At 54.6% G+C, this 26369-nt stretch overlaps 1 protein-coding gene across 1 annotated transcript in view; it reads left to right on the top strand.

The window, feature by feature from the left end:
- The window catches only part of ARRDC1 (arrestin domain containing 1), a 31778-nt gene extending 6360 nt beyond the window's left edge, over positions 1-25418 (top strand). The window contains exons 2-8 of the mRNA XM_056505276.1: positions 10145-10255; positions 20042-20092; positions 20211-20365; positions 20723-20905; positions 21213-21389; positions 22145-22556; positions 23793-25418. Coding sequence (XP_056361251.1) covers positions 10145-10255; positions 20042-20092; positions 20211-20365; positions 20723-20905; positions 21213-21389; positions 22145-22556; positions 23793-23857 — 1154 coding nt within the window. The 3' untranslated portion in view covers positions 23858-25418. The remainder of the gene's footprint in view (positions 1-10144; positions 10256-20041; positions 20093-20210; positions 20366-20722; positions 20906-21212; positions 21390-22144; positions 22557-23792) is intronic.
- Positions 25419-26369: the final 951 nt, after the last annotated feature.

Below are 26369 nucleotides of genomic sequence, written 5' to 3'. Positions count from 1 at the left end.
AATCCAGCTGCTTGTGTTGAATGGCATCAAAGGAAATCATAGGAGCAGCTCTTGTGCTTAGTGAAGTGGATTCTGGCTGTTTTCTCTGAAGATGCTGGGGTTGGGAGATTTCTTGACAACTGAGACATGCAAAAGCAGTGCACAAGAGCTCAATGTGATGTGAGGAGTCTTCAGTAGGGAGCAGCTGAGGCTGAGATCTCTCATCCCATGCTGGGATCTCAATCAGGGAGCAGGTGAAGCTGGAATATCTCATCCCATGCTGGGATTTTCAGCAGGGAGCAGGTGAAGCTGGAATATCTCATCCCATGCTGGAATTTTCAGCAGGGAGCAGGTGAAGCTGGAATATCTCATCCCATGCTGGGATCTTCAGCACGGAACAGCTGAGGCTGATGTCTTCCATCCCAAACTGTGATCACCAGCAGGCAGCAGCTGAGGCTGGGATCTCTCATTCCAGGCTGTGCCTTCCTGCCTCCCCAACAAGAACCTGCCTGTTCTGGTACCCAGCCAGGATGAGGAGGCACTAAATGCAGGCTCACTTTACTGCTTGTAAGTAAGACTCTTCAGGAAAAAGCCCTTGAAACCTCCCCTTCTAGGAGGAGGGGAGCTGGCTCCAGGCTTGTGCTTGGGAGCTGCAGCAGCACTAAATCATTTGCAGGTGTCTCAGCAGTTCTGTGTGCTGAGGTGTGAGTTCAGTGCCTGGAGCAGCAGGAGGACAGACCCTGGTGTGGTTCCATGAGGTTGCCTGACTCCTTGCTCCTGCCTCTTCTCCCTGTAAGTGGGCTCCAACCCCTCACACCACAACTCCTGTTCCCAGGATGGCTGAGCAGTCCTGAGTGTGCTGCTTTCTTCTCCTGCTGTGGCGGCAGGAGCTCACTCAGGATGCCAGGCTGTGACAATGTGGGCTGTGCTGGGTCCTTCCAGCTCCAGAGGCATCAGCCTGTGACAGAGCTCCTGTCCCACCAGGTGCTGGGCTGCCTTTGCATGTGCTCCTCATCTGGAGAGTGGGGCTGGGGCATTTGTGTCCAGGAGCATCCCTTGAGCCCCAGGAGGGGATGCAGAAGTGTCATCTCTCCTGAACTTTGCATCTGCAGGATGTCTGTTGCTGAGGCCAGGAGAGCTGTGTCTGGCTGTGTCATGGGTGGCAATGAGGGTCTCCCAAGCTGAGCACCAGCCAACAGGTCTTGTAGCCTTACCTCTTAGAAAAGGGTATCTGAGAGTCTCAGAAGGAAATGAGTGTGACTCAGTCCCACAGCAGAACCTGGCCCACAGGAGCCCTGGTGCTCTGGTATTACAGTAAGCCTGTTAAACATGAATTTCCAGAAGTCTTTGAAACATTTATTTAGAAAGAGTCTGAAAAGGGAGTAGGCTCTGGTGAATCAACCTCTTTGTGGTGAGCAGGGAAACCTGATCAGTGGGCTGTTTATCTTCTGCAGTGCTTTTGGAGGGTGATGCTCCTGTGGTGGGGGCAGGGGGGCTGTCTGGGGAGAGAGCTCACCCAACCTGCCCCAGGGTGTGGGAGGACTGGAGCAGGGCAATGGTCCACACAGAGGGGTGTTCCCAGGACATCAGAGACCTCAGCCTCCCTTCTCCACAGGAATGGAAGCTTGTTCTGCCAGCGAGGTGGGAAAAGGTGCCAGGCTTTGCACTTGCTGGGAAAGAACAATAGAGTTTGTTAATGAGTTTAAAGGGGCGTTTTCTTACACCAGCATCCAGCACATCCCCCCTGGGATCTGCAGTGCTCTGTGGTAGGTTGTGGTGGAGTTTTTTGCTCAGTTCTTCCTTTTTTAGACAGCCAAGTCAACTGTACCAGAATATCTTAATTCCTCTAGCCTAAAGTAGTGTTAAGTGCTGGGTGGAAACCTATTTCACTTTGGGCAAGCTATAAAAAAAAGAGATTCCTCATTCTGTTTTAGCACTGCTCAGCCTGAGGAAGGGTGGCTGTGGTCCCTGGCTGGCTGAAGTGCTGAGTGCTGGCAGGTCCTGGCATCCCTCAGCATTCCTGTGAGCCAGGGTGAGCTGCTGATTCTGTTCCACTTGTCTGGCTGCATGCTGGGCATCTGGGACTTGCATTCCCTTCCCACAGGGCTGCTCTAGAGGCCAGGTGCTGAAGATTAAGATGCCCTGACTGCTTATGTATGAACAGCCTTGTTTTTCTCTGAAGAGCATAGCTTACTTAAATTCAGGGCTCACACAATCCAGCTTATTATCCAGGTCCCCTGAGAAGGATGGAGTAAATTAAATCTATATTAAATTTATTAAAATAAATCTGTCTTGTGCAGGGGATCATGAGCAAAACTTTTCTGGACCCTGCTGAGATCCTAAATATGAGGTGTTCCTGTGCTAGGCTGGCAGCTGCAGGCCCTGCCTGGAGCTTGGTCCCATCCCAGTCCATCCATAACCGAGGCTGCTTCCTCATGGATGGCATGAACAGAAGTGAGCCTCAAATGCAATTCTAGGAGGAGGGCAGGCACTGCAGTCTCCAAACAGGCCACAATTTCCCACTCTGAATTTCTGTCCAGAATAGCAGAAAGGAAAGAAATTTTTTGAGATTAAAGTTGGCTTCACACCCTGGAGCAGTTGAAACTCCACAGGAAATGTTGCCTCCATCTCTCCTTCAGCCTTCTGCTCCTCTGCAACCTCTCTGCTTTTCCCCTCCAGTACTTGGAGGGATGGGTGCTGGGAGAGGAGGAGGCTGTGAGTGCTGGCAGTGTGGCTCAGGTGGGTGGCTGGCACGGAGATATTCCTGGGGAGCTGAGATCTGCCTCTCTCTGCCAAGTAGTTTCTCATGCTGTTAGATCTGGCTGTTCCCAGCGTGCAGGGGTGCCTGTGTCTGCCAGCCTGGCCTGGGAGGAAGAGGATGGTCCCTCAGCATGCTGGGGTGGGGCACAGCTGCTCTCCTTGCAGGAGTGCCCAAGGAATGACATTGCTGCCCTCTGCCCTGTGTGTGGCAGCAGGCACTGTGTGGAGCAGCACTGTGCCACCTGTTTAGGATGGGATGAAAGTCTGGCTCCCAAAACTGGTCTGAGGCACTGCCAGGACATGTCCACACTCTGCTCTGCCTGCCTGTTGTGGTACAACCACCTCTGCCACTGTGGGCTCTCGAGCAGAGCAAACCTACTGCTCCCACCTCTTCCAGTCTGTTTGGCTCAGCACTGCCTACATCAGTCTGAAGCTTAAAAAAAGTCCCAAACTTGTCCTGATTTTGCAAGAGGCAGTTTTGTAGAAAGGATTACCCCAGCATCCCCTTCTGGAGCATGTGTGGGGAGCAGTGGGATGGTTGCAGCAGCAGCAGCATGTTGGGATCAGGGTGAGGGGCAGGATGGGGTGAAGCCCTCGGTCAGGCCCTGAGTGCAGGTGCTGTTTCATGCCTGTTTCAAGGCACAGACTGTGGCACAGGTTCATCCCCCTGCTGCAGCCTGTGTGGCCTTGCTCACTGGTGAGCTCTCCCCCTGCAGCCCGACATGTGCAGAGCCAGGCTTGTTAAGTGTACACAGCTGAGGATTTAATTCCAGATGTTGGAGATGACCCCTTCCTCTTAGGGCAGCCAGCGTGCTGATAAAACACTGTGATGCTATAAATAAGCCTGTCAGCACCACAAGGGAGAAAAGCCTTTGGTTTGAGCAGGAGTTTGTTCTAAATTGGAGCCCAAGACTTGGCTTTCTTGTCTCAGGATTTATGTTGACCCTTGGTTTTGGGGAGGAGCTGGAAAATGTAGGTTTCCCTGTTGCTCTCAGCATGATGGAAAAAAATGTTTGCAATGGGGAGAAGGATTGATCTGCCTGGGAAAGGACAAGATTTGTTCTCCTGCTTTTCTGCAGGTACACACCTGCCCAGCTTCCCTTTGGAGGCTTCTGTATTGCTGGAATGAGGGCATCCTTGTGTGTCCATACTACCTGCCCCTCCTCATGCTGGACTCTGACTAAAATAATTCATGCATAGCTGAAGTGATGACTGTGGGTCACTTTGCCCCAGTGGCAAAGCTGTCACTCCCCTGGGGTTGCTACAGGTGGAGTTTTTCCAGGCTGTCTTGAGGAGCTGCTTCAGCCTTCCTGCAGTGTGGGGCTGCTTTTGGAGGGTCTGGCCTTCCTGCAGGTTGGGGGGACATCCAGGTGGGTCCTCGTGCCTCAGCCTGGCAGTGGGCACGAACAGCTCTTTACCACAGCCAGGACAACAGGCACTGCTGCCTCTTGGGATGGCATTTGCTGAGCTTGGATTTGCAGGGCTGGCTCTGCTGCCCTGGGAATCAGCACACTGAAAGGCTGGGGAGGGAGGGACTGTCCCTTGCATTGCTGTGAGGGGTTTGGCTGGTCCAACCCCTTGCAAGGTGCTGAGGGCAAGTGCCAGCCTGGGGAAGGAATGGCTGAGCAGCAGAGCTTGCTCTTGATCCTGGGGGCTAAATGATGCTAAAGTTTGTGCCACTGCAGAGGGGCTGCAGCTGGGCTTGTGTGTGGCAGGAGCATTTCCATGGGCAGCAACAAGGGGACAGAGAGGGGTCAGACATAGCAACCACTGAGAACTTCACTGGGAGCCTGTCTGAGCCTCTGAGCACAGAGCTGTGCTGGGCATGAGCTTGTGATGGCTGCCAGGCTGTGGGAGGTGGGATGTCCCCCTGGGGCACAGGGAGCAGCAGCCAAGTCCTCCAGGAGCTGCAGGCTGCTGGTGCTGTGGGAGATGCTGCTCCCTCTGCATCAGATCCAGGCAAGTCCTGTCCCAGGGCCTGGCTGTGGGCTTGGATTTGAGCTGAGATGGAAAGCACAGACAACTCTTCTAGACAACTCCTCTCCTTCCACGTTAGAGGCCAGATCCCTTTCCTGCCCCTGTGCTGGGCTCTTGTGAAGGAAGAAGATACAAACCTCCCCAGACAATCCTTAACCTTGTGCCAAACCCACTGCTGCCTCCAGCACTTGTGAGCTCTGCTCTTGCCTCACTGCCTTGTGAAATGCTCAAGTCTATTTGTGTCTCAAGAACTGACAGGATCGACCCAGAAGGATGGGGACAGCTGAGATTTAATTAGGATCTGTTGGTTTAATTAGTAATGTCTCAATATGTGCATACATGAGGGAGTTGTATATCTCGTGAGTTTCCTGCTCTGCCCTTTCTGTCTGAAGCTGTATGGGTGTAAAGTAGAAAAAGCTTATCTGCCCTTCTTGGTGCCCACTTTCCATGGAACTTTTCTAGGAATTACCCAGTCTCTACAAACTGAGAGTACTTTGCTGTGCCTTTGGGTCTTGCTCTCTCCCAGGCTTTCCATTTCCCAGTGCTATCTGGTTCTGCTTTGCTGGCAGTATGGGGAACCTCAAATCCCTCATCTTCACACAGATGCAGGGCTGGGGGATCTCAGGGTGTACCCAAACTTGTGATCTTTGCTGAACCCAGAGGTGTCACTCCAAGGTGGAGCTGACCTCCTGCTGCCCATCCTGTGACAGCCCATCCTGCTGTCAAAAACAGGTCCCTATGTCCTTGCTTTGGGGAGGGGTTGTGGTTCAGGGGGATTCTTCACCCCCTTCTCCCAAGGCTGCTTCTGGCCCCTGGCACAGAAAATGGCTCGTTCCCAGCTCATGGATGCTCTGAGTCCCTGCAGCTCTGGAGACTCCCTGGCACCTTGAGAAAATCAGTTAAAATGTGATGATCCCTGTCTGCCATGGCTCTGATGGTGAGGGGTGAGGGAAGGGGGCTCTGGCTTCCCATGGCTGGTTTCTGAAATGAAGACTTGTCTGATGCAGACTCACTTGGCTCCCACAGCACTTTCTCCTCCTCTGCTCCCTTGTTAGCTGCATCCAGGCATGCACAAATTTTCCAAAGAGTATCTCAGTCCCTGGGTGCCCTCTGATTCCGTCACTAAAGCCCTGGTCCCTTGTGCTGTGTGGGGTCACTGCAGGCACACTGTAGCTCTGCCATCCATCTCATCCCACGTGTGCAGGGCTGGGCCCCTCCTTCCCTGCAGCAGGGATGGCTGGAGCCTCTGGGTCCAGCAGACATGGCTGAGGCCACGTGCTGACCTGGGTAAGCTTCAGCTGGCAGAGTCCCAGGGCTGTAAGTGCCATTTCTGAGCTTGGTTGCCAGCTCTTCGTCCGTCCTTGCAGAGGAAAGGAAATGATGGGAGAGTCTGTTTGTCCTGCCTGAGCCCCTGCCAACTGCAACAGCCACCCCCCCAAACTGTGTCAGGTTGTGTCAGGGGCAGGCTTAGGCTGGAGCTCAGGGCAAGGCTCTTCCCCCAGAGGTGCTGGCACTGCCCAGGCTCAGGCTGGAGCTCAGGGCAAGGCTCTTCCCCCAGAGGTGCTGGCACTGCCCAGGCTTAGGCTGGAGCTCAGGGCAAGGCTCTTCCCCCAGAGGTGCTGGCACTGCCCAGGCTCAGGCTGGAGCTCAGGGCAAGGCTCTTCCCCCAGAGGTGCTGGCACTGCCCAGGCTCCCCAGGGAATGGGCACGGCCCCGAGGCTGCCAGAGCTCCAGGAGAGTTTGGACACCAGGGATGGACAGGGGGGATTGCTGGGGGGTCTGGGCAGGGACAGGGGCTGCACTGGGTGATCCTGGTGGGTTCCACCAGCTCAGGATATTCTATAATTCTATGAACTTGTTCTGCTGCTTCTCCTGCCCAGCCTAGGAAACCCAAACTGACCAAAATGCAGCAGCCTCTTTCCTCCCCCTCTGCCCTTACCTGTTGTGGCAGGTATGTGGCATAGGTGGGACTTGAATTCAGAGGCATTTGCTTGGGACTGGGGCTGATTGCAGGGTGACCATTGAGCCTGTGCTTGCTCAGCATGTGGCTGGATTTTGGAAGCAGGATGTGCACACACCCCCTGCCCCTGGCAGAGGAGAGGATGCGTGTGCTGCACTTTCCTCATGCCCGAGGTGCCACGCCAGTTCCCTGAGGAGGCAACTCACTGGGGCAGGAGAAAAAGCAGTTTGAAATCTATGGCTGCTCTCCTTAAATCACCTTGGAAGAAGGCAGACGTACCCAGCTCCTGGCATCTCTATTTTTACTTTGTGCAGAGATGGATATGGCTGAGCTGTCTCCTTTTATTTCCAGCGTTTGGCGCGTGCTGCAGCGCGTTGCTGAAGATGTGTCTGGCTGGATGAGGAGTGCCCTCTTCCCTGAGGGACTGCAGGGGTGAAGGGCTCTTGCCTCCTGCATGGCTTCATCATTCATTTCTTCTCTCTGCCTCCCCCTTCCACTCCCCTTACAGTTTTTGGACTTTGTTTTTTTCCTGTATTTATTCAAATCAGCCTGGGTAAACAGGGAGCAGGAGGGAAGTGACTGGGGCCACTGGTAGCACTGGATTCCAGAGGCATTTTTAATGAGTTTCTAATAACTGGAACTGGCCTATTCTGACGCAGGAACTATTCTTATTTCCTCTGCCTATAGCTTGGCAATTCCAAGATTTCCTTGGAAAGGCTCAGACTGTGCATTTTTCTTCCTGACAGGCGGGCTGACAAAGCTCTGTGCTCAGGTGGCTCCATTGCAGCAGCTGTGATGGTGCTGGTTTTGCCAGGTCTGTCCTGACAATGTTTTCCTGTGCTAGAAAACTTAGCAAGCTGTAGAGGGATTTTTGGACACGGTCTGACTTCAGCCCTAGTGCTTGTCCATGGCAGCAGGGCCCCAGCCACGGGCTGGCTCTGAGTGCAAACCCACTGCCTTTGCTTGCTGAGCCTGTGTGCTGTGGGAAGGGAGCTGGGCCCCAGCGTGTGTTCCTGAGCATTCCCACCCACCTGCCTCCCTGGAACAGGAGAGCCTCCACACCCCAGTGCAGCACTGGGCTGAAATCAGTCTGCCAGCCCCTTATCTGGGTGTTGAACAGATGGGGGTGATCTGTAAACTCCTGTGGTGCAGGGAGGCTGAGGGGGAGCCTGCTCAGGGGCAGGTGCTCCTGGAGCATGTGAATGTTCTCCAGGTTTTGGTTGGGCTTTTCTTGCTCTCATCTGTGAGAAAAGCAGGTGAGCCTAGGCTTGGTTTGGCTGGATCCATCTGTGGGCTAATTCAGAGTGGGACAGGCTTGTTGTGAGCCCAGAGATGTGGCACTATGTCTGAGGTGGGAGCATAGATGCACAGGACACCACCCTGCTCAAACCTTTCCTGCTCCTGATGCTGAGGCCCCTCTGTGGCTTTGGCTCTGCCAGCTGGCAAAAGAGAGTATTGGATGTCACCTAGGGGTGTGTGGAGGTGATGGTTCACCTTTGGAGGGCACCTGTGTCTGCTCAGGTGTGCTCTGTGCTGTGGTGGGGGAGTTCCCATCCCAGGCCATGCTGTTCTGTTCTTTCCCTGCCTTGGAAATGCTGGAGCACATCACAGACACAAACAAGCCAGAGATGTGTCAGCCTTGCTGCTCTGTTGATGTTTGGTTAATGAGAGTTGGCATCTGGAGCTGCTTATCCTTTGTCCTTGAATGTTGAACAGCACTTGGACTGCAAGGGGCTCTTCATCCCACAGTCATGATCAGCTGTGAGGGTATGGCAGGAGATCTGATGGGAGAGGCTTTTATTCCTTGTGGGATTTCAGATTTTAAGCCTGAGGAGCTCATTCCACCTGACTGCATGACCCCCCTCACTGTGACTGGGGTAAGAGCAATGTGTTGTTTCTGCACACAGGGCTGGATTTGGGGTTCTTTACACCCTGTCCCGAGTCAGTGTGGGGAACAAGGTGACATTGGCCAGGCAGGTGCTCTGGGGAGCTGTTTGAGGTGGTTGCAAGCAGCAATATCTTGCAGCCATCAGTGTTTGGGGATGGAGGTGTTGATACCAATAGGGCTGAGAACACTTGTGGAGGGGAGGGGGAGAGTTCCTAAGCCAAGGCAAACTGGTCACCTGCTTCCCAGGGAGATTCTTCCTGTGGATGCAGCTGGAATAGGGGGAGCAGAGGGTCAAACAGGCAGAGTCTGTTTGATCCTGTCACCTTTCTGCCAGCAGAATTCACCTGGCAGGTGTGGTTAGGGAGTTCTGTGGGCTCCAGTTAAGCTCTTGCAAAACCTGGTGGGATTCAGGTGGGAGATGTTGAGGCTTGGACAGCCTGAAGGCTCTGTTTGTGCCACGAGAGGTCTGCCTGTGTCCTCCCTGCGTGGGGGTGGCAGTGCAGATCATCAGCAAGGCCAGTCTGTCATGTTTGTCTGTCTCTGTGGTCCAGTGTCGACATCAGAATGTCATTTCAACCTGCTGAGTATTGGCCAAGACTGAAAATGTCTGTGGGGAGCTCCTCTGAGAGCCACGTAGCCCTGCTGAGCCACGCTGCAGGCTGAGCTCCTGGGCTGACTTTCTCCAGGCAAGGCACAAACATAGCTCAAATTACTGTCCCTGCTTTTGGGAGGGTCAGATGGCCCCTCTGATGCTTCCAGACCTTCCTGTGTGGCTTTGCTGAGCCCTGTGTCCAGCAGAGGAGGAAACCACTCCCTCAGAGCTGCTCTCTGGCTGGGAAGTGACGTGTATATGGACATTTTGGAGGTCCTGATGCAGGACAAGTGTTAATGGGCAAAGTGCTTTTGCTGCAAGCCATGGAAGCTGAGACTGACCCCAGGAGCTGGGAGCAGGCTGCCAGGGCTGGGAATGCCCTCTGAGGGTGACTGGGCTGTGGATTTAAGCAGCAGAGAGCTTGTCCAGGCTGCACTGGGGGGTCCAGTTGTTTCAGAGCTGTTTGAACCCCTTGTTCAGCTGGTTAAAGAGCTTGTGGCCAACATGTCTGTTCTCCCAGGGATGGTGAGACACTTGGGGGATGCCTGGCTCCCTGTGGGTGGGAGGCAGCAGAGGCCTTGGCTGCTCATCCCTGTCTGGACAGTGGCACCCGAGGCTCCTGCTCTCAGCCAGAGTGCCAAGGCTGCTGCATGTTTTGGGAGGGAACACTGCTTCACTTGGGAGAGAGGGTTACCTGTCAGGGAGTTGCCATCACTGCTGGTAAGGGCTTTCACAGTGCAAGGAAACCACCTTGAGGATTTCAAAGCTGACAATATCTGGAAATAGCACTGAGGTAGCAGGGAGTGCTCAGTTGTGCTGGGAGTGCTGGAAAACATACTTTTGGAATGAAAGCATGACCTGATTCCTCTGCTCCATTTTCCCACCCTGTGTGTGATTTCATGCTCCTGCACAGTACAGTACCTGAAGCAAGTCTGAACCTGAGGTTTTGCTTTCTCCCAGTGCTGACATGTGTCCTGTCTCTCCACAGCCATCAAGGTGAGCTGCATTGGATCCTGTGGGGTGTCCAACAAGGTCAATGACACAGCATGGACTGTGGAGGAGCAGTACTTCAACAGCACGCTGTCTCTGGCAGACAAAGGTATGGGCCACCAAGGCCTGGTGCAGATCTGTGGTGTGGAGAAGCTTTACAGAAATGTATCACCAAGACTTCAGTGTCCCCTCAATGTGAAATACTCCCCACATGCTGCCTTGGCCTGGGCACAGAGGATGGGAGCCAGGATTAGAGACTACAGGAGCTTAGCAGGAGCTGTGCAGGGAAGGATCCTGGGCAGAACTTGGCAGCCACCCTGCCAACACTGCCTCTGGCCCTGGCCTGCCTGGAGCAGAGCTGTCACAGGGACTGCTCCCTGTTTCAAGGCTCTGTGGATTCACCCTGCTCTGCTTCCATGTGTGCTTATGGTGATCATAAAACACTGATCAGAGCTGCTCAGCAGAAGCCAGTGGTTTGCTCTGAAAGGGATGTGGAGGTGCCCCTCGTGCTCCAGGAGAAGTGCTGGAAGCGTGGCAGGATCAGCCCAGGACAGTTACCCCTGTTCCCAGTGAGATGGACAGAGATAGCCATGGGCTTGTATTGTCCTGTGGGTAAAGTGACACCAGCAGCCTCTGGGGGATCTGGGCCTGAATGAATGCTGTCTTTCTGCTGTTAAATAGGTCAGCATTACCACAAATAATTCATGCTGTGCCCTGGCTCCTGTTGAAATCAAGAAGTATTCACCTGCTGAAGGCAGTGACTGTAGCAGGAACATGGCAAAAGCCCAGGCTAGCAGGAGCTCAGCCCTCTGATACTGTTTTATCTAATAAAACTAAAATGGCAGTTTCTGCTAGCTCAGCAGCTTTCCAAGCAGAGCTTTTAGCATCCAAGGGAGACTGAGCTCATCCTCACAGCAACTTGGTGAGAGTGCTGCTTGCTCTCAGGTGCCTGCCAAGGGAGACCGTTGGCTGGCTGGCTCTTGGCTCACGGCCTGGGGGCTGCAGTCAGAGATAAACTGCCTGGGAGGGCAATGGGAAACATTTCTGCCTGGTTCTGGATGTGCTGAGCACAGAGAGCCCAGCTGTGGGTGTTGGTTTTCTGGCACCCAGACTCCTGCATGCAGCAGTGCAGTGCTGCTATCTGTCACTGGTACCACAGGCTCTGCCAGCCTTGAGAGGGTGCCTGGGGCTGGCAGCAAGGCTGGGCTGCTGGCTCTGCACTGGAGCTGGTCACAGAGCCACAGCCTGGGCTGGGGGTGGGACTGAATGGGCCAGCTGATGTCTCCCAGAGCTGCAGGCAGGTGAGGTAAGAAACATCAGTGTGTGATCAGAAACTGAGGTGCATTGTGGTGTTGTTCCTGCCTGCCTTTCAGACCTGCAGTGAGATGATGAGGAAAGCCCAGCCCAGCTGTCAGCAGCTGGTGTGGAGCAGTGTGCTGGTACAGTCACTGACCTCTGCTCTTCAGCTTTTCTTGTCCACAGAGTTGTGTGGACCCAGCTGCTGGGAGCTCTCAGCCCAATTCCCAGCTGCAGGGAAGCAGAGAGGGACAGGATGGGCAGTCCCTGTGTGTATGGGATTGCAGCCAAGGGGGATTTGCCCCTCATGCCCAGGAATTATTGTCCTGAATTTGCAGATTTGTCCCATGTCTGCATTCAGACAGGACAGCTGGGCCCCTGGGAGGATGGAGAGGGGAGCAATGGGATGGAGATGGAGATGGAAGGTGCATTGTCAGTGCTGCCTTTCCACCAGCAGGGATGGCTTTGGAGCTGACCCTTGCATTTGCTGTGCTGGCTTGCAGGGATGTGGAACAAAAGCCCTGGGGGCTGGCACTGCTCCAGCCTGCAGCACAGGGACAGAGCTGTCTGCTGTCACAGCCCTCCCTGTGACATTGATGCATGTCTGGGCTGCAGAGCAGAGGGAGCTGGGCTGCTCTTCCATGTCCCTGCCTCCGTGCCTGTCTGTCTGTCTGTCTGCCTCCTCCAAGGGGCTGCTGGCAGCACAGTGCCCTGGCACAGCTCAGCCCTGCAGTGGGGCTGTGGCAGGGCTGTGCTGGGGGAGCCCTGTGCTGGCCTTTGCAGGCAGAGCCTGGGCTCTGACTCAGCTCTGGCATTTTTAGGCTTTCCAGGAATAGCTCTCAGCTGTCTTGGCCTTGCCTGAAGAGAGCATGAGGGAGCTCCAGACAGACAGAGTGTCCCATGTGGGTGTTCCCTGGGTGCCTCCCTGCAGGCTGACCCCACTGGGAGGGGAAACTGAGGCAGGCTGGACTGCTGGCTCTTGTGCCATGGGGTGGTGAGGTCACTGATGGTGATGGCAGGAGCCCAGGGTGAGGGTCAGTTAAGGGAGCTGGAAGGATTTCCAAGCAAGGACTCCTAAAGGAGCAGGAGGCCAGCCCAGCTGCTGGCCCACACTGCCAGCACACAGCTCCTTCCCTGGCCAGCAGCAGCAGCCACCCATGACAGAGCACCACGAGCAAAGGTTACTGTGGTGGCATCTGGGATGGTCCTGCAGATGAATAAAAACCATGCAAAACCCCCCAGGGTGAATCCCTGCTGGTTATTCCAGGTGAGGGTGTGCCCACCTCACCTTCTCCCACCAAAAAGCAAACAGCAGAAGGGAGGGCAGGGCTGTGGGAGGCCTGGTGTCAGGTGGAGGGGCTGCCTTCCCTTCCTGCCGTGCCCCTGGAGGCTTTATCCACACAGGGGATGTCACTGCCTGAAAATGAGTTGAGGAAGGGGAGGAATTTGCTTCTGCCTCAGAGGACTCTTTGTTCCTGCCTGCCCCCCACTACAGCAATGATGTTACCTCTTCTTTTTGAACAGGAGCATTAAAAAAAAAAAAAAAAAAAAGCTAAAGAGGAGCAGCATGTTCCTTACTGGGGGGAAACTGGCAGCCAGGCTGTGCCCTGAGGCAGATTCCAGGCTGTCCTCTGACTCCATCCCCAGCTCTCCTGAAGGGAGCTCATCCAGTCTGATGGCACTGGCTTGGGCTGAGGAAGGATCCCAGGTGTCCCCAAGGCCACACAGAGAGCAGGGCTCTGTGCTGCCCATCCCTGGTGAGTGGCTCAGCTGCAGAGGTGCCAGCACAGCTGTGGAGGTGGTGCAGGGAGGCAGGCTCAGCCTGAAAAACAGCCTTCCCACATCCTGAGCAGTGACTTTGAGAAACACTGATCTGTGCTCTCTGAGGACACGTGGGGGGAAGGGGAGAGGAGGTTTGCAAAACTGTCGAGGCTCAGACTGCTCTTTAAGCCTCTGAGAGTGACTCCACACTTCTCCCACACACCTTTGCATTGAAATGAGTGAGGGGGCAGCTCGTCCTCTGTGGCACAGTATTGCACACTGCTTTGGGTTTTTTCTTAAGGCTGTACATTGCATGGGAAAGGAGGCAGGCCCTGAAATAACCCAGATGCCCACTCTGGCACTTACTTGATGCACCTTCCTTTCTCTCCCCACCTTGGAACAGGGTGTAGAGGACCCAGCTGTGCCACTGGAGCAGGTTGGTGATGAGTGCTGCTGCAGAGGACCCTGCTCCCCACAGAGCACAGCTCTCAAGCAGAGCATCCTCTGTGCTCTGGGAAAGCCTCTCAAGGCTGGGCAGGAGCTGGAGGCAGCAGGGGATTGTGCTGTAGCCTTGGCAATCACACACAGGCCAAGGGTTTAATGAACTCGGGCTCTTTACATAAAAGCTGCTGGGAAGTCTGGGCTGTGCCAGCTGCTCCAGAGCCTCTGGCTGCTCTGTTTGCTGGAGAGGCTGCTGTGCTGCAGAGGTCACTCAGCCCACCAAGGACTCCCAGGGGAGTCATTACTTGCCTTCTGGAGGGGAGGCTGAGAGAGTATTTACTTTTCCCACTTGGACTTTGATTGCTCGCTGGTGTTGGTTTTTCCTTTTGCAAAGAAAAATGCAAGAGGGGTGAGGGCTGCTGGGTTTCTGTAGGTGTCAGCAGTGCAGGGGATCAAGTGGCAGCGAGCACAGAATGGCACCACTTGTACCCACTGCTCTGGGACACAGAGATGCTTCTCTTGATCCAATATAATGGAGTGATTCAGCTCTGCAGAGCCTCCTGCTCCTCTCCCCCTCCCTGCTGTGGCTCTGCCCTTGTTCAGCCAGAGAGGAGCAGGTCCAGCCTGTACCCCCATGGGGCTGTCCCTTCCCTGCATCTCCAGCTGCACACACAGCTCGTGCCCTGTGGAAGGGCTGTGCCTGCAAAGGCAGACTTTGGGTTTTTTGTTCCCTCCTTGTACCTGAGTTGAACCGTGCAGGGAGCTGGCTGTAATTTCCAGCTGACCTTTCTTTTGGCAGCTTGTTAGTTAGCTTGAAGGCACTGCAGGGATTTCCTGGCAGATCCACACGCTTCCTCTGCTGGCAGATTTCTTGCACAAAAAGCTAAAAAGGGGCAGCTGTGCATCACCTCTTCCCTGGGGTGGTTCTCTGCTGGCCTGGCACAACACCTTCATAGCCAGCAGTTGGTACAGGGTAACAATCCTGGCTCCCAGCTGAATTTAAAAATCTTGGTGACCTGAATAAGCAGAATGGTGAGCCTTGTGCAGCTTGCTCTGTGTGTGCAGGAGGTGTCAGAGCAGCAGGTGTTGGTCCTGGACAGCCCCTGCCCAGGTGAGAGCAGCAGGGTGTCCATGGGTGGTGGTGAGCCCACTAAGGATGTGCTGGTGTCAGCTCAGGAGCAGTAGCTGCACCTCCAGCCCAGGAAAACCACTCTGAGGGCTCTGCAGTTGCTTGGGTCACAGCTTCCTCAGCACTTCCCAATTTCTTGCCTCAGTAGACCAGTTAATCCTCTGGGGTTTTCTGCAGCATTGCCATACAGCCAGATCCTGCTAATTCATTGAGAATGTCTCTGGAAACTGCTGACACAGAGGTTTGTGAGCAGTGGAGCCCTCGCCTCAGTGCTGCACCTCCTGTGTTACAGAAAGGATTATCTCAGCAGCATTACTGTGTGGGGTGCTGGAGGTTGTTCCTGCTGTGTGTTTGCAGAGCTGGAGAGAGCGAGTTGCTGCTGAAAGGAGCCTGGAGCCTGCTGGGGCTGTGCTCCATTGCTGCCAGGCAGAGCAGGAGAGCTCCTTGGAGCTGGACACCAAGGCTTGCCTGGCAGCTTTGGCTGTGCTTGCTGGCATGTGGCTTTTCTTGGCTGCTCCCTCCATGGCACCTGTGCCTGCTGATGGCACGAGCAAATGTGTGCTCTCCTTTGTTGCAGTTTGTAATCCCCTGTATTAACTTGGTTCACCAGAGGCTGAGTTGAGTCCTGTGCTAAAGCTGCAGTGGCTCAGCGTCACCTCAGGTGCCCTGGCACAGACTTAATGCTTCCCTTCTGACAGCTGTGATAGAGCCTCCTGAGAGCTAAAGAGCTCTGGCTCCTTGCTCATATCTAAAATTCAGTTTTCTGGCTGCAAAAGTGGATGAGGAGGGCAGGACAGGGGTGAGCAGGGTGCTGGCTGCTGGCACTGCAGTGAGTGACATTTCTGCCTGTAGCTGGGGGCTTGGGGTCCTGTGGCACAATGCAGAGCTAGGGCTGCTCATTTCTCTACCCCAAAGTGGAAACCACAAACCTTCTGCTTTCCTGCTCTCTGCCTGGAGACCCTTGACAGGAGAGTACTATGCTTCAGCAACACCAGAGTCAGTCTAACTCAGCACCTTTGGAGGAGCTCACCTTCCTCAGGGCCGATTTTAGGCAGCAGGAACAAAGAGACATATTGCTACAAGTGATGGCACAGGGACCAGCAGGCACCAAGTACCTTTCTGTACTCCTTGAATTGGCCAACACAGTTAATACATCACTCGTTAAGTAGCCAGGGAGAAATTGCCATATGGTCTGGCCTGCTGCTCCTCTACTAGAAGAACCAAAAAATCTGTGTACTCCAAAGGTGCAGCCTGTTCCCATTCTGGCATCCAGCAGGGAGCAGAGCCTGGCAGGGACTGGTGGGGAGGGACAGGGGTTGAGGTAGGAGCCCTGTGTCACCCTGGGGTGCAGGGACACTTTCCAGGCTCCAGTGGTGGCTACAGAGCTGATATCATCCTTCTCTCTGGGGGCTGGAGGGAGTGACAGACAGAGTTCTTCCCCTGTGGGTGAAGCCTGGTGAGGCAGAGGTGTGTGCTGTGCCACACACCGTTGTTCCTGGCCTGCAGCCTGCTGTGTGTCCCACGTCTGGGCTGCCTGTCCCAGCACACCAGTGTGAGCTTTCATAGGAGAGGAATAAACCTCATCTGAGTCTGCTGTGTGACCAAGGCACCTCCCAACCCCCTTCTGCTATCCTGGACATCCTGGTTTTGTCCCGATGGCCATGTCCCTTGTGGAGAGAATGGATGTGACTTCCAGACAGAGACACTGGGGCAGGGGCAGCCAGCCTGGGAGGAGGATTTGGCAAGTGTCCCTGCAGTGGTACTGGTTAGAACGTGCAGCCTGGGCAGGTCTGGCCCCACTGGTGCTGTCAGACCGGGCTGTTAGCACAGAGAGCTGCCAGACAGCCCTGGGAAGGTGGGTGGGACACAGCAGGTGGGGCTGTGTCCCTGTTCCTGTGGGTTGGCTCCTCCTGAGCCCCGGCCCAGCCCTGCTCTTGGGCCGGATAGAGGCTGCTGGGTCCCCTCCCACTGTCCCCAGTGTCCAGCCTGGCCTTGGGCGCTGCCAGGGATCCAGGGGCAGCCACAGCTGCTCTGGGCACCTGTGCCAGCCCTGCCCACCCTCACAGGGAGGAATTTCTGCCCAGTATTCTATCTGTCCCTGCCCTCTGCCACTGGGAAGCCATTCCCTCTGTCCTGTCCCTCCATCCCTTGTCCCCAGTCCCTCTGCAGGTCTCTTGGAGCCCCTTTAGGCCCTGGCAGGGCTCTGAGCTCTCCTTGGATCATTCTCTAGGTGAGCACCCCCAGCTCTGCCAGCCTGGCTCCAGAGCAGAGGGGAGCTCCAGCCCTTGGAGCATCTCAGGGGCCTCCTCTGGACTGTCTCCAGCAGCTCCAACTCCTTCCTGTGCAGGGCCCCAGAGCTGGGACAGTTCTGCAGGTGGGGTCTCACCACGGCAGTGGGGCAGAGGCTGAATCCCCACTTTTCCTGCTGCCCAGGGCACAGGGGGCTTCTGGGGCCAGCACACTGAGCTTCTTACCCCCCAACATTCCCAAGCCCTTCTCCTCAGGGCTTGTCTCCATCCATTCTCTGCCCAGCCTGTGTTTGTGCTTGCTGTGACCCAGGGGCAGGACTTTGACAAACTTCCTGAGGTTCTCACAAGCCCAGCCCCTTCAGCCTGGCAAGGTCTCTCTGGATGGCAACCCAGCATCACCAAGGGATCCAGAAGACTTGGCATCAGCCCTCTGGATCAAGTAGTTTCTTTTCTGTGACTGAAATATTGCAGGACTTCTCCACATCCAATGGTACAAGTGGACAACCCCAGTCCCAGTGTGGAGAGCAGCTGAGCCATGAGTGAGGAAGACCAGACATGTCTCTACTGGAGCCAGGGAAATCTCCAAGGTTCTTCTGCATTATCAGTGTGTTGTTGCTGCTCCTGCTATGTGGACTTGAGTTGTTTTTTTCCCAGCCTGTCTGGGGCAGCAGCTTCTTTCCCTCCAGGAATTTTTTGGGAGGAAGTTTCCCAAGGCCGTGCGGGGGCGGCCAATCTCTGCTGGCTTGACTCCTATCGGGGGAGAGGCTGCTGCAGGTATGGCCCCACAGCAGAACCCTGCTAAGCCTGCTGCCTAATGACTTTCTCAAGGTATTTTTAGCTGCATATAAACTTCAGGAAAAGCTTTTTTGCAGCTGAGGACACTGTGGCCTTTGTTCTGGTTTCTGAGAGTGGGGAGGTGCTGGCTCAGTGTGGCTGGCACAGCCCTGTCCCCTCACAGTGGTCTGTGAGCTGCCCAGAAGCCCCTGTTTGAGGGGTCCCAATGCCCCCCTCAAGCAGGGCTGAACTCCTGCTGACCTGCTGTGCCCTGCCCATTTCATGCTCCTAGCAGGAGACTCAGAATTACTGCCTCCACCTTCATGTGGGGCTCTGCAGGTCACAGAGCTGGGGATTCTCTTGGTGGAAACTCAGTGACCCTCTGGAGCTCCCACCTCCCTCCCTCCCTTCTGCAGGGCAGGAACAGGACTTGCTCCCACTCCTTGTCAGGTGGAGAGAGTCCCTGTACTGCAATGCAGAAGCTGCACAGGACACTCATGTACTCCAGTTATCCATTTGCTTTGTAAAAGCAGGGATGATGGGTATAAGATCAATGTTGAATGGTGCCCATTAAAAGACAGAAACCCTCGGGGCAGGAAGCGAGGGTTCATCGAGTCATTCCCATTAACCAGCCTTTATCCTGGACCCAACCAACCTGCTGCACTCACCTGGCCCCTTTACTGAGCCAGGCTGTCCAAGAGGAGCAGGAGAGGCTGTTCCACACCTGCCTCGAGCCTGCCCAGCTCTGCAGCTGCAGGCCTGGCAGTGCCTGGCTTGGTGCCTCCACCTGGTGACAGCGCCGGGTGCTGCATTTTAGCCTACATAGTTCGGGTTTGTTTGGGAATCAGCAGGGAGGTGATGGCAATGAGCAAACCTTGCTCCTCTCTGTGAGGCCACGGTGTATAAATAGACAGCTGTGATGTTGTTCTGATTTCAGGGAGATGTTCTCCCTTTGCAGGGATCTGTGATGAGGTGTGTGTTGGGTTATTTATCCTGCTGTCCCTGCACTGCAGGCAGGACACGCTCACTGGGGTGTCCCTCATCCCCATGGGGTGGCTGAGTGAGCAGAGAGACAGGGATCTCGCTTTTCATAGCATGGATGATGCCCCAAGTCCTGCCTGGGCTGCTGTGTCAGTGTAGGGGGGGTTTACTCTTCTCTTCCCCACCTCCCCTTCCATGTAATCCACTTAATCCCCTGTCGACAGGACTCGATTTCTGTCAGCTCTGCAGAGCCAGCCTTGCTACCAGGCAAGCTGCCTCCTCCTGCCTTGCAACAACAAAAGCACCAGCCAGATCTGGGCTTTTGGTACCTCCAGCAATGATCCTACAAAGCAGAACAAACACAGCTCAATTTACTGAGCATGCAGGTCTCCTCTCAGCTCTGCCACTTCAAAAACAAAACCTCTCGTGTATACATGGATTTAACAAATATGGATAAACCTCAGTGGTTTTCTTACTGAAGGCAACTTTAGGAGCTGTTGGATCACATTGTGGGTTCAGTTCAGCTGCCACACTGCCCTGGAGGGAATCTGAGAGTGCTGGAAGGTGGATGGAGTTGGGGAGCTGAAATCTGTTGTTTCAGCCATGCACTGGATCTTGGCTCTGCCCTGTGCCCTCAAGGCTCTTGCAGAGCAGTGGTTGAAGAAGTTGAAGTTGAGTGCTGATTGTTGTGGCAATATTTTTCTGAGCTCCTGTTGTCTCAGCAGCCAGGCTGAGGTATTGCAGGTCCCTTCTTGGGTCCAGGGGTGGGGGAACCTCTGGCTCCAGCTCCCTGTGCAGTCTGTGAAGGGCTTGTTTGTGGCTGAGGGTGGAGTGGCTTGATGCCCACCAGAACTCCCTACCACCCTCAGACAGTGCCTGTGATCTCTCACATTCTCCCTGACTGCCTGATAGGGGGAAGACTTGAGGAAAAATAAACCCACAGCAGCCCTGCTCCATGCCTGTGTTGATAGCCTGGGATAACCACTTGCTGTGGCACTGGGATCCCTTAGAGCCTGCCCCAAATGACCTTATTTACAGGATATCTTAATGCAGAACCTCTCCTGTCCCCAGGAGGGCTGGGTGGCAGCAAGTGCTCCTGTTGGCTCAAGCACTGCCCATTGGATCTGGAGCTGTCCTGTGACTGTAGGCAGCATGACAGGTGGTGTGTGATTCCCTGGGTGGTGGCCTCTCTCTCCCAGATCACACATTCCAAGGTAACAGCCTCTCAGCTTGTCCCATGTTCACTTCACTCTTGTTTCCACAGGGGTCCTGACAGCTGGAGAGCACAACTTTCCCTTCCAGTTCCTGCTGCCTGGTAAGATGCAGAAAAGTGGCTGAAGGCCCTTCCCTGTAAGCCTTGGCTTTTGCATGTACTTCCAGTTGAGAAACTGCCCTGACTCAGCCTTATGATCTCTTTTCTCTCTCAAATCCAGCCTCTGCTCCTACATCATTTGAAGGCCCTTTTGGCAAGGTCCTGCATCAGGTGAAAGCTGTGATAGACACACCTCGCTTCTCCAAGGACTACAAATGCAACAAGATCTTCTATGTTCTCTGCCCTCTCAATCTGAATGACATCCCTGACATTGAGGTAAGAACGAGGAGGGGCCTGCCTGGGAAATGCCAACACTTCAGCACTTGTCCTGCTGTCTGAGGAGTCACTGGGTATCTGGACAATGCTGACTGTGTGCTGTGACTATGCAAGAGCAGGACAAGGACTCCTCATCTCTCCTGCCTTGCTGTCACTACCTACTCCAGGTGATTTCTGACCCTTGTGTGTGTTGTTTTAGATTTATCTGAATTTTCATTTCATGGCATTGCCATGTTGCTGGTTCTTTGCATCCTTTTAGATGCAAATATTTCTGCTTTATTGTTTTGAATCTTGAGTGTTTTCCCAGAGGCTCTCCGACTCTCTTGAACCAACACCTCTGTCTCTGCTGTCCTGCAGCAGCCCAACACCATGTCCATCACCAAGAGGTTCAACTACAAGCTTGTGAAAAGTGGCAACATCATCCTGACAGCCACATCTGATCTGAAGGGCTACATCGTGGGCCAGGCCATCCAGCTGCGCACAGACATCGAGAACAAGTCCGGCCGCGACACCGGCGCTGTGGTGGCCAGTCTGCTGCAGGTGGGTGTGCAGTGCTTGTGCTGCTGCTCCACCCAGGGAGGCCTCTGTGAAACTGGGGCAGTGCAGGCCAAATCTCCAGCTCTGTTCCTCTCTACCTTCCTGGGGAAACAGGACCTAGAAGTTGTCTTGCTTATCCCTGCTCAGTCTGTCACACAACAACAGCTATTCCTGCTCTGGAACTTGTTAGGTTTGTGCTTGTGCTTATTTGACAAAGCAGTTGGGTGGGTTTGTGTCCTGCCTTACATTTGTGGGAGACAGAGGACCACCTGCAGCCTCTGTGCAAGCTGTGTTTGCTCTGTCTGTGCAGAAAGTGGCCTATAAATCCAAGCGCTGGATTTACGACCTGAGGACCATCGCCGAGGTGGAAGGCTCAGGGGTGAAAGCCTGGAAACATGCAGAATGGAAGGAGCAGATCCTGGTTCCAGCCCTGCCCCAATCCATTCTGCAGGGCTGCAGCCTCATCCACATCGACTACTACATCCAGGTGAGTTTATCCAGAGTATCCCTGGGCTGGGCTGCAGCTCTTGCCCCCTCCCAGGCTGAGCAGTGTGGTGTGGGTGCTTCAGACATCAGGTGAACCTTCCCACTGCCATGTATTGCATTGGGGTGGTGTTTTGCACCACTTAATTAGTGGCTTGTTTGAAGTTTTTTTTTGTTTTCACTCAGAGTCAGGGTTAAAAAACACACAAAGGAAATTAATTTTCTCATGTTTGGGCTTGGTTGTTTATTAAATTTTATTGAAAGTACAGAAAGTTTAGCAACACTCCTAGCTACTAGCTGGAAGTGAGCAAAATGGAGGTGAATCCAGCTAGCTACAAGGTCTCTTAAACAGTCCAATAGAGAATTAATACCTATATTATTTATACTTTTGACCCAATAACCAAACTCCTGCGACTCTCAGTGCAGCACTAACTGTTCAGCCAGAAACTGCTGCCTGAAACCATGAAGAAGGACGATCACTGAAAGGAGACAGCACCTAAAATCTTCTATCTTGTCCCATACCTATGACTATATTATAAAAACCTCAAATTTAAAACCCGTTACCAAGTGAAGTCACACACTACACACCTGTGACTTTAACTCCATCACTCAAATTTGGAAGCCTTCTTCAAGGCCTTGGGTCAAAAGCAGTGTTCTCCAGGGGGGCAGTGCCAGAAAGCACAGAAAGCTCAAAAATCCCATGGTTCTGGGATCCCACAATGTATAATGAGGATGCCACTGTTCTCCTTTCTCTTCCAGATCTCCCTCAAGTCTCCAGAGGTTTCTGTCACTCTCCCCATCTACATTGGAAACATTGCTGTGAACAGGGTCCCGCTGAGCCCGTCCCGCTCCATCCAGCACATCCCATCTGTGGTGGTCCCCAGTGCCCCCCCAGAGGAAGAGGAGGCTGCCAGTGGCTATCACCCCATGGACAATGTCTCCATCCCCACCAAAAGCCATTCCCAGCAGCAGCCCTTTAGCTACGCCCCAGGACTGAGCTTCCAGGAGATGCGGGCGGACTCGGAGCAGACGGGCTCCCCAAACCACCCCACACTCTGCCTGTCCACGGGAGCCACTGTCCCCTACTATGCTGAGGGGAACGTGGTGCCTGTCCCCACAGCCAGCTCCCTCATCCTGCCCCCAGAGTACAGCACCTGGGGATACCCCTACGGTGAGCAGCACTCCGGGACCTGCAGCTGGGCACAAACGGCTCCTGCAGCAGCCTCTGCTCGCTGGGAGCTGCTGGCAATCTGGGCATGCAGTCAGCCTGCTGCAGGCTGCTGGCAGAGGGGCTTGTGACATCTCCCTGCCTGCTTTAGCCTCTGGAGGAGTCCCCTCTTCCACCTCTAAATCCAGCTGTCCTTCCCAAGTCCACACCCGTGCCTGCCCTGGGCTCATCGTGAGACTGTTCTTATATGAGCTTTCAGCTTCCCACTGATAGAAAAACTTCTTGGCTTGTGGTGAAGCTGGTGGGAGCAGAGCCAGGAAAATGATGTCACTGAAATCTTCTGTCTGACTTAGAGTGGGCCTGAAGCTGTGGGGGTGGGAGCTGAGAAAGTGTCTGGGGTGGAACAGCTCAGGGAAATCCCAGCGTGCTGGATCCTGGAGCTGTGCTGGGATGGCAGGGCCAGCAGTGTGTGCTGGATCCTGGAGCTGTGCTGGGATGGCAGGGCCAGCAGTGTGTGCTGGATTCCTGGAGCTGTGCTGGGATGGCAGGGCCAGCAGTGTGTGCTGGATCCTGGAGCTGTGCTGGGATGGCAGGGCCAGCAGTGTGTGCTGGATCCTGGAGCTGTGCTGGGATGGCAGGGCCAGCAGTGTGTGCTGGATCCTGGAGCTGTGCTGGGATGGCAGGGCCAGCAGTGTGTGCTGGATTCCTGGAGCTGTGCTGGGATGGCAGGGCCAGCAGTGTGTGCTGGATCCTGGAGCTGTGCTGGGATGGCAGGGCCAGCAGTGTGTGCTGGTCCTGGAGCTGTGCTGGGATGGCAGGGCCAGCAGTGTGTGCTGGATTCCTGGAGCTGTGCTGGGATGGCAGGGCCAGCAGTGTGTGCTGGTCCTGGAGCTGTGCTGGATTCCTGGAGCTCTGCTGGGGTAACAGAACACTTCAGCTCTGGGTTGGGGCACATGCAGCACGAGTGATCTGGAGGTGTTGGGGGACAGGAGGATGCTTGGGAAGGAAAGGAGGAACAGAACAGGACTGTGAGGTGGTGATTTAAACCTCCATGGGCATCAGGGCAGGGATGGGACTGGCTGGCTCAAATCCTACAACCCTCATGTACCTCATGGGCAAGGAGTGGGTGTTGGTGGGTGTTGTGGTGGCTTGCTTCACTCTGCACTGGGTCACACAGACTGGGGAGAAGGGAACCCCCAAATTCCCACCATAACCTCTCTTTCTTGCTTTCTCCCACAGAGGCACCTCCATCCTACGAGCAGAGCTGCAGCAGTGCCAACTCCAGCATCAGCAATGGCAATTAGCCCTCCCCTGCTCCGAGCCCACCCTGGCACCACGGGGCACCTGCCTGTGGCAAAGTCTGCTGCAGCACAAGGCATCTCTTGTCTCTCTGGCTGCTTTGTGGGGGGAACTGCCACATCCCAGCCTGGGCTTTGTAAGTCTCTTTCTAGGGAGGGAGTAAAAAAACCAAAAAGGGCAGCCAGAGCAGCCTGCATGCCTGTAGGAGAGGTCTGGGAAACTGAGCTGTCTCCTGCTGCTGCACCAAGTGCTGGAGAGCTGGATGTGGCCCTGGGATGCCCTGGGCAGCAGCCTGTTCAGTACTGTAGTCAACACTAACTGCTTTACTATCAAAGCACCTGTGATGCCTTATCTGAAACGCCCTGTCTTGGCACAGCTTCGCTCTAGGGGAAGGCTGGGCTGTGTGGACTTCCCTCTTTTAGGGGCTCTGTGCTCTCCACAAATTGTTTTGACAGCCCTTCCTCCTTGTCCTCAGAGGTCCCAAGGGTAGCAGGTTCAAAAGGACTTTTGAAAAGCCAAAAGCACAAGGCCTTGCTGTACCTGAGCTGTGGGGGGAGTGACTGGCAGAGTGAGAGGCCATGGGCACAGGGCATAGGCCCTGGTGGGCTCTGGGGAGGATCCTGGTGCTCCATGGGGTGCCCTTTTCCAGCAGGGGTGGCTTTTCCCCGCCCTTGCTCACTGCTGGGCCCTGGCACACAGGATAACATCACTGGTCACTCTGCCAGTGGGGGGACCACACTCCATGGCCCATCTCTGCTCCTGCTGGGTGTGTATCAATCACAAAAGTCTGTCTGATGCTACCTCTGAGTCTGCCCTGGGGCTCCCCCATGGGATCCTTCCCTTGGGCCACCCTCTGGGGGCTCTCCCTGGGAGTGGCTGTCCCTGCCAGGCAGCCACAAGGGTGCTGGGCTGGGGCCTGCTGTGCCACTGGTTTGCTGTGTGTCCCCTGAGCCTGAGCAGAATGTGACAATGGCCACAAAGCCTGTGGGAGCTGCTGTGCTCACCCACAGCCTCTGCTGCAGTCAGGGGAACAAGCTGAGTTTTCTTGCAACTTTTCTTTTGTGCTTTTTCTCCCTCACACACCTTGTTTAGCTGGTTTAGCATTGACTGCCCAAGCTGAGGAAACCACAAGCCACATCCCTCAGAGCACAGGTGCCCAGCCAGGCTGGAGCTGTGGCCTCCAGACCTTTGGCACCTCAGAGCTGCTCCCCAGTCTGGGCAGGCAATACCTGACAGACCTGTAGGAGCATTTCCAGCTGCTGCCTCCCTGCTCAGCCACCTCTGCACAACCCTCAGGCAGCTGGGACAGGCCCTGCTTTGCACTCTTTCTTTGCAAATGCTTTTTTTTTTTTTTTTTTTTTGAAGCATTGAACTGCTTTAAGGGTAGCATAGGGAAGGTGCCATTCTGAGCAGTGCTGGCACAACATGCACCAATGCTGATAGAGTGATTGTCATTGTCCCTGAATATATATAAATATATATATATATGAGATGAAGTTGTTTTTAATGATTGAATTCAGAAATACAAATTTTAATGCTGTATTTAATAAATTATTCTATGAGAAATGCTGTGCTTTTTCATCCATTTCTGATGCTGATCCATGTGCCTGTTCATGCCAAATCCAGGAATGCACCTTGCTGATTTCTTACTAAATGAACTGAGGTTTTTTTGCTCTCACCAGGAAGGGTGGTGAATTCTGCCAAGGCAGCTTGGGGAAAACAAACACAGTGTGGCCTGACCACAGTGCCAGGCTCATAATTCCACATGGCTGCAGGGAATTTGGCAGCACATGGGCTTGGCTCTGGAGAGAGCAGCCACTGCACTGTGTCCTGAAGCCAGGGTTTGCCCAGGTGGCCCAGGAGTCCTGGGCAGTGCTCACTGCTGGAGGGGAGGAAGGGGAGAGCAGGCTCTGCCTGTAGGAGGATGGAGATGGAGATCACCAGCCCCAGCCCTCTCCAAAAGAGCCATGTGGAATAAACTTATTAAAAGTGGAAAAAGGCTCCTCCCCACTACCCCACTTCAGTGATCCATGTCTGAAGCATGCAGGTGTTGCTGGAATGTTGTCTCTGCAGGTAGCCTGGGCTGTGATCTGTTCTTGGACACAAAGATCCTTCTTCATTCTCTTCTCAGCTCGTGCTTCTGCCCAGCTTCCATGATCCAGACTCCCCTTTGCTGGGTGGTCTGGCCTGCCATGAGCAGCATTCTTCATCCACAGTGGTTCAAAGGCAGGTACAGCTCTTCCCCAGTGCTCTTCCTCTTCCTCCCACTTGGCTGAACCTGTCTTGCCTGGCTCTGTCTGCATTCCCATGGCCTTCCTTGCTGATGGCTTGAACCCAAATCCCTTCCACACCTCTGGAAAAATTCCTGTGAGGTGCCAGTGCTTCTGGACCTGCAGGGTTGGGCTGCAGCTCCTGACCCAGCCAGGCTCTGGGGGAGGCAGACAGGGCTGGGCTAGGACTGCTCTCCCAGCTCCTCCATCCCTGGGGCTGAGCTGCTGGAGCTGTGTCCAGCCCATG

The sequence above is a fragment of the Oenanthe melanoleuca genome, chromosome 17 (assembly GCF_029582105.1).
Source record: "Oenanthe melanoleuca isolate GR-GAL-2019-014 chromosome 17, OMel1.0, whole genome shotgun sequence".
Taxonomy (NCBI): domain Eukaryota; kingdom Metazoa; phylum Chordata; class Aves; order Passeriformes; family Muscicapidae; genus Oenanthe; species Oenanthe melanoleuca.
Note: the sequence above shows the minus strand (reverse complement) of the source record. Positions and strands in the feature narration are given on the sequence as shown.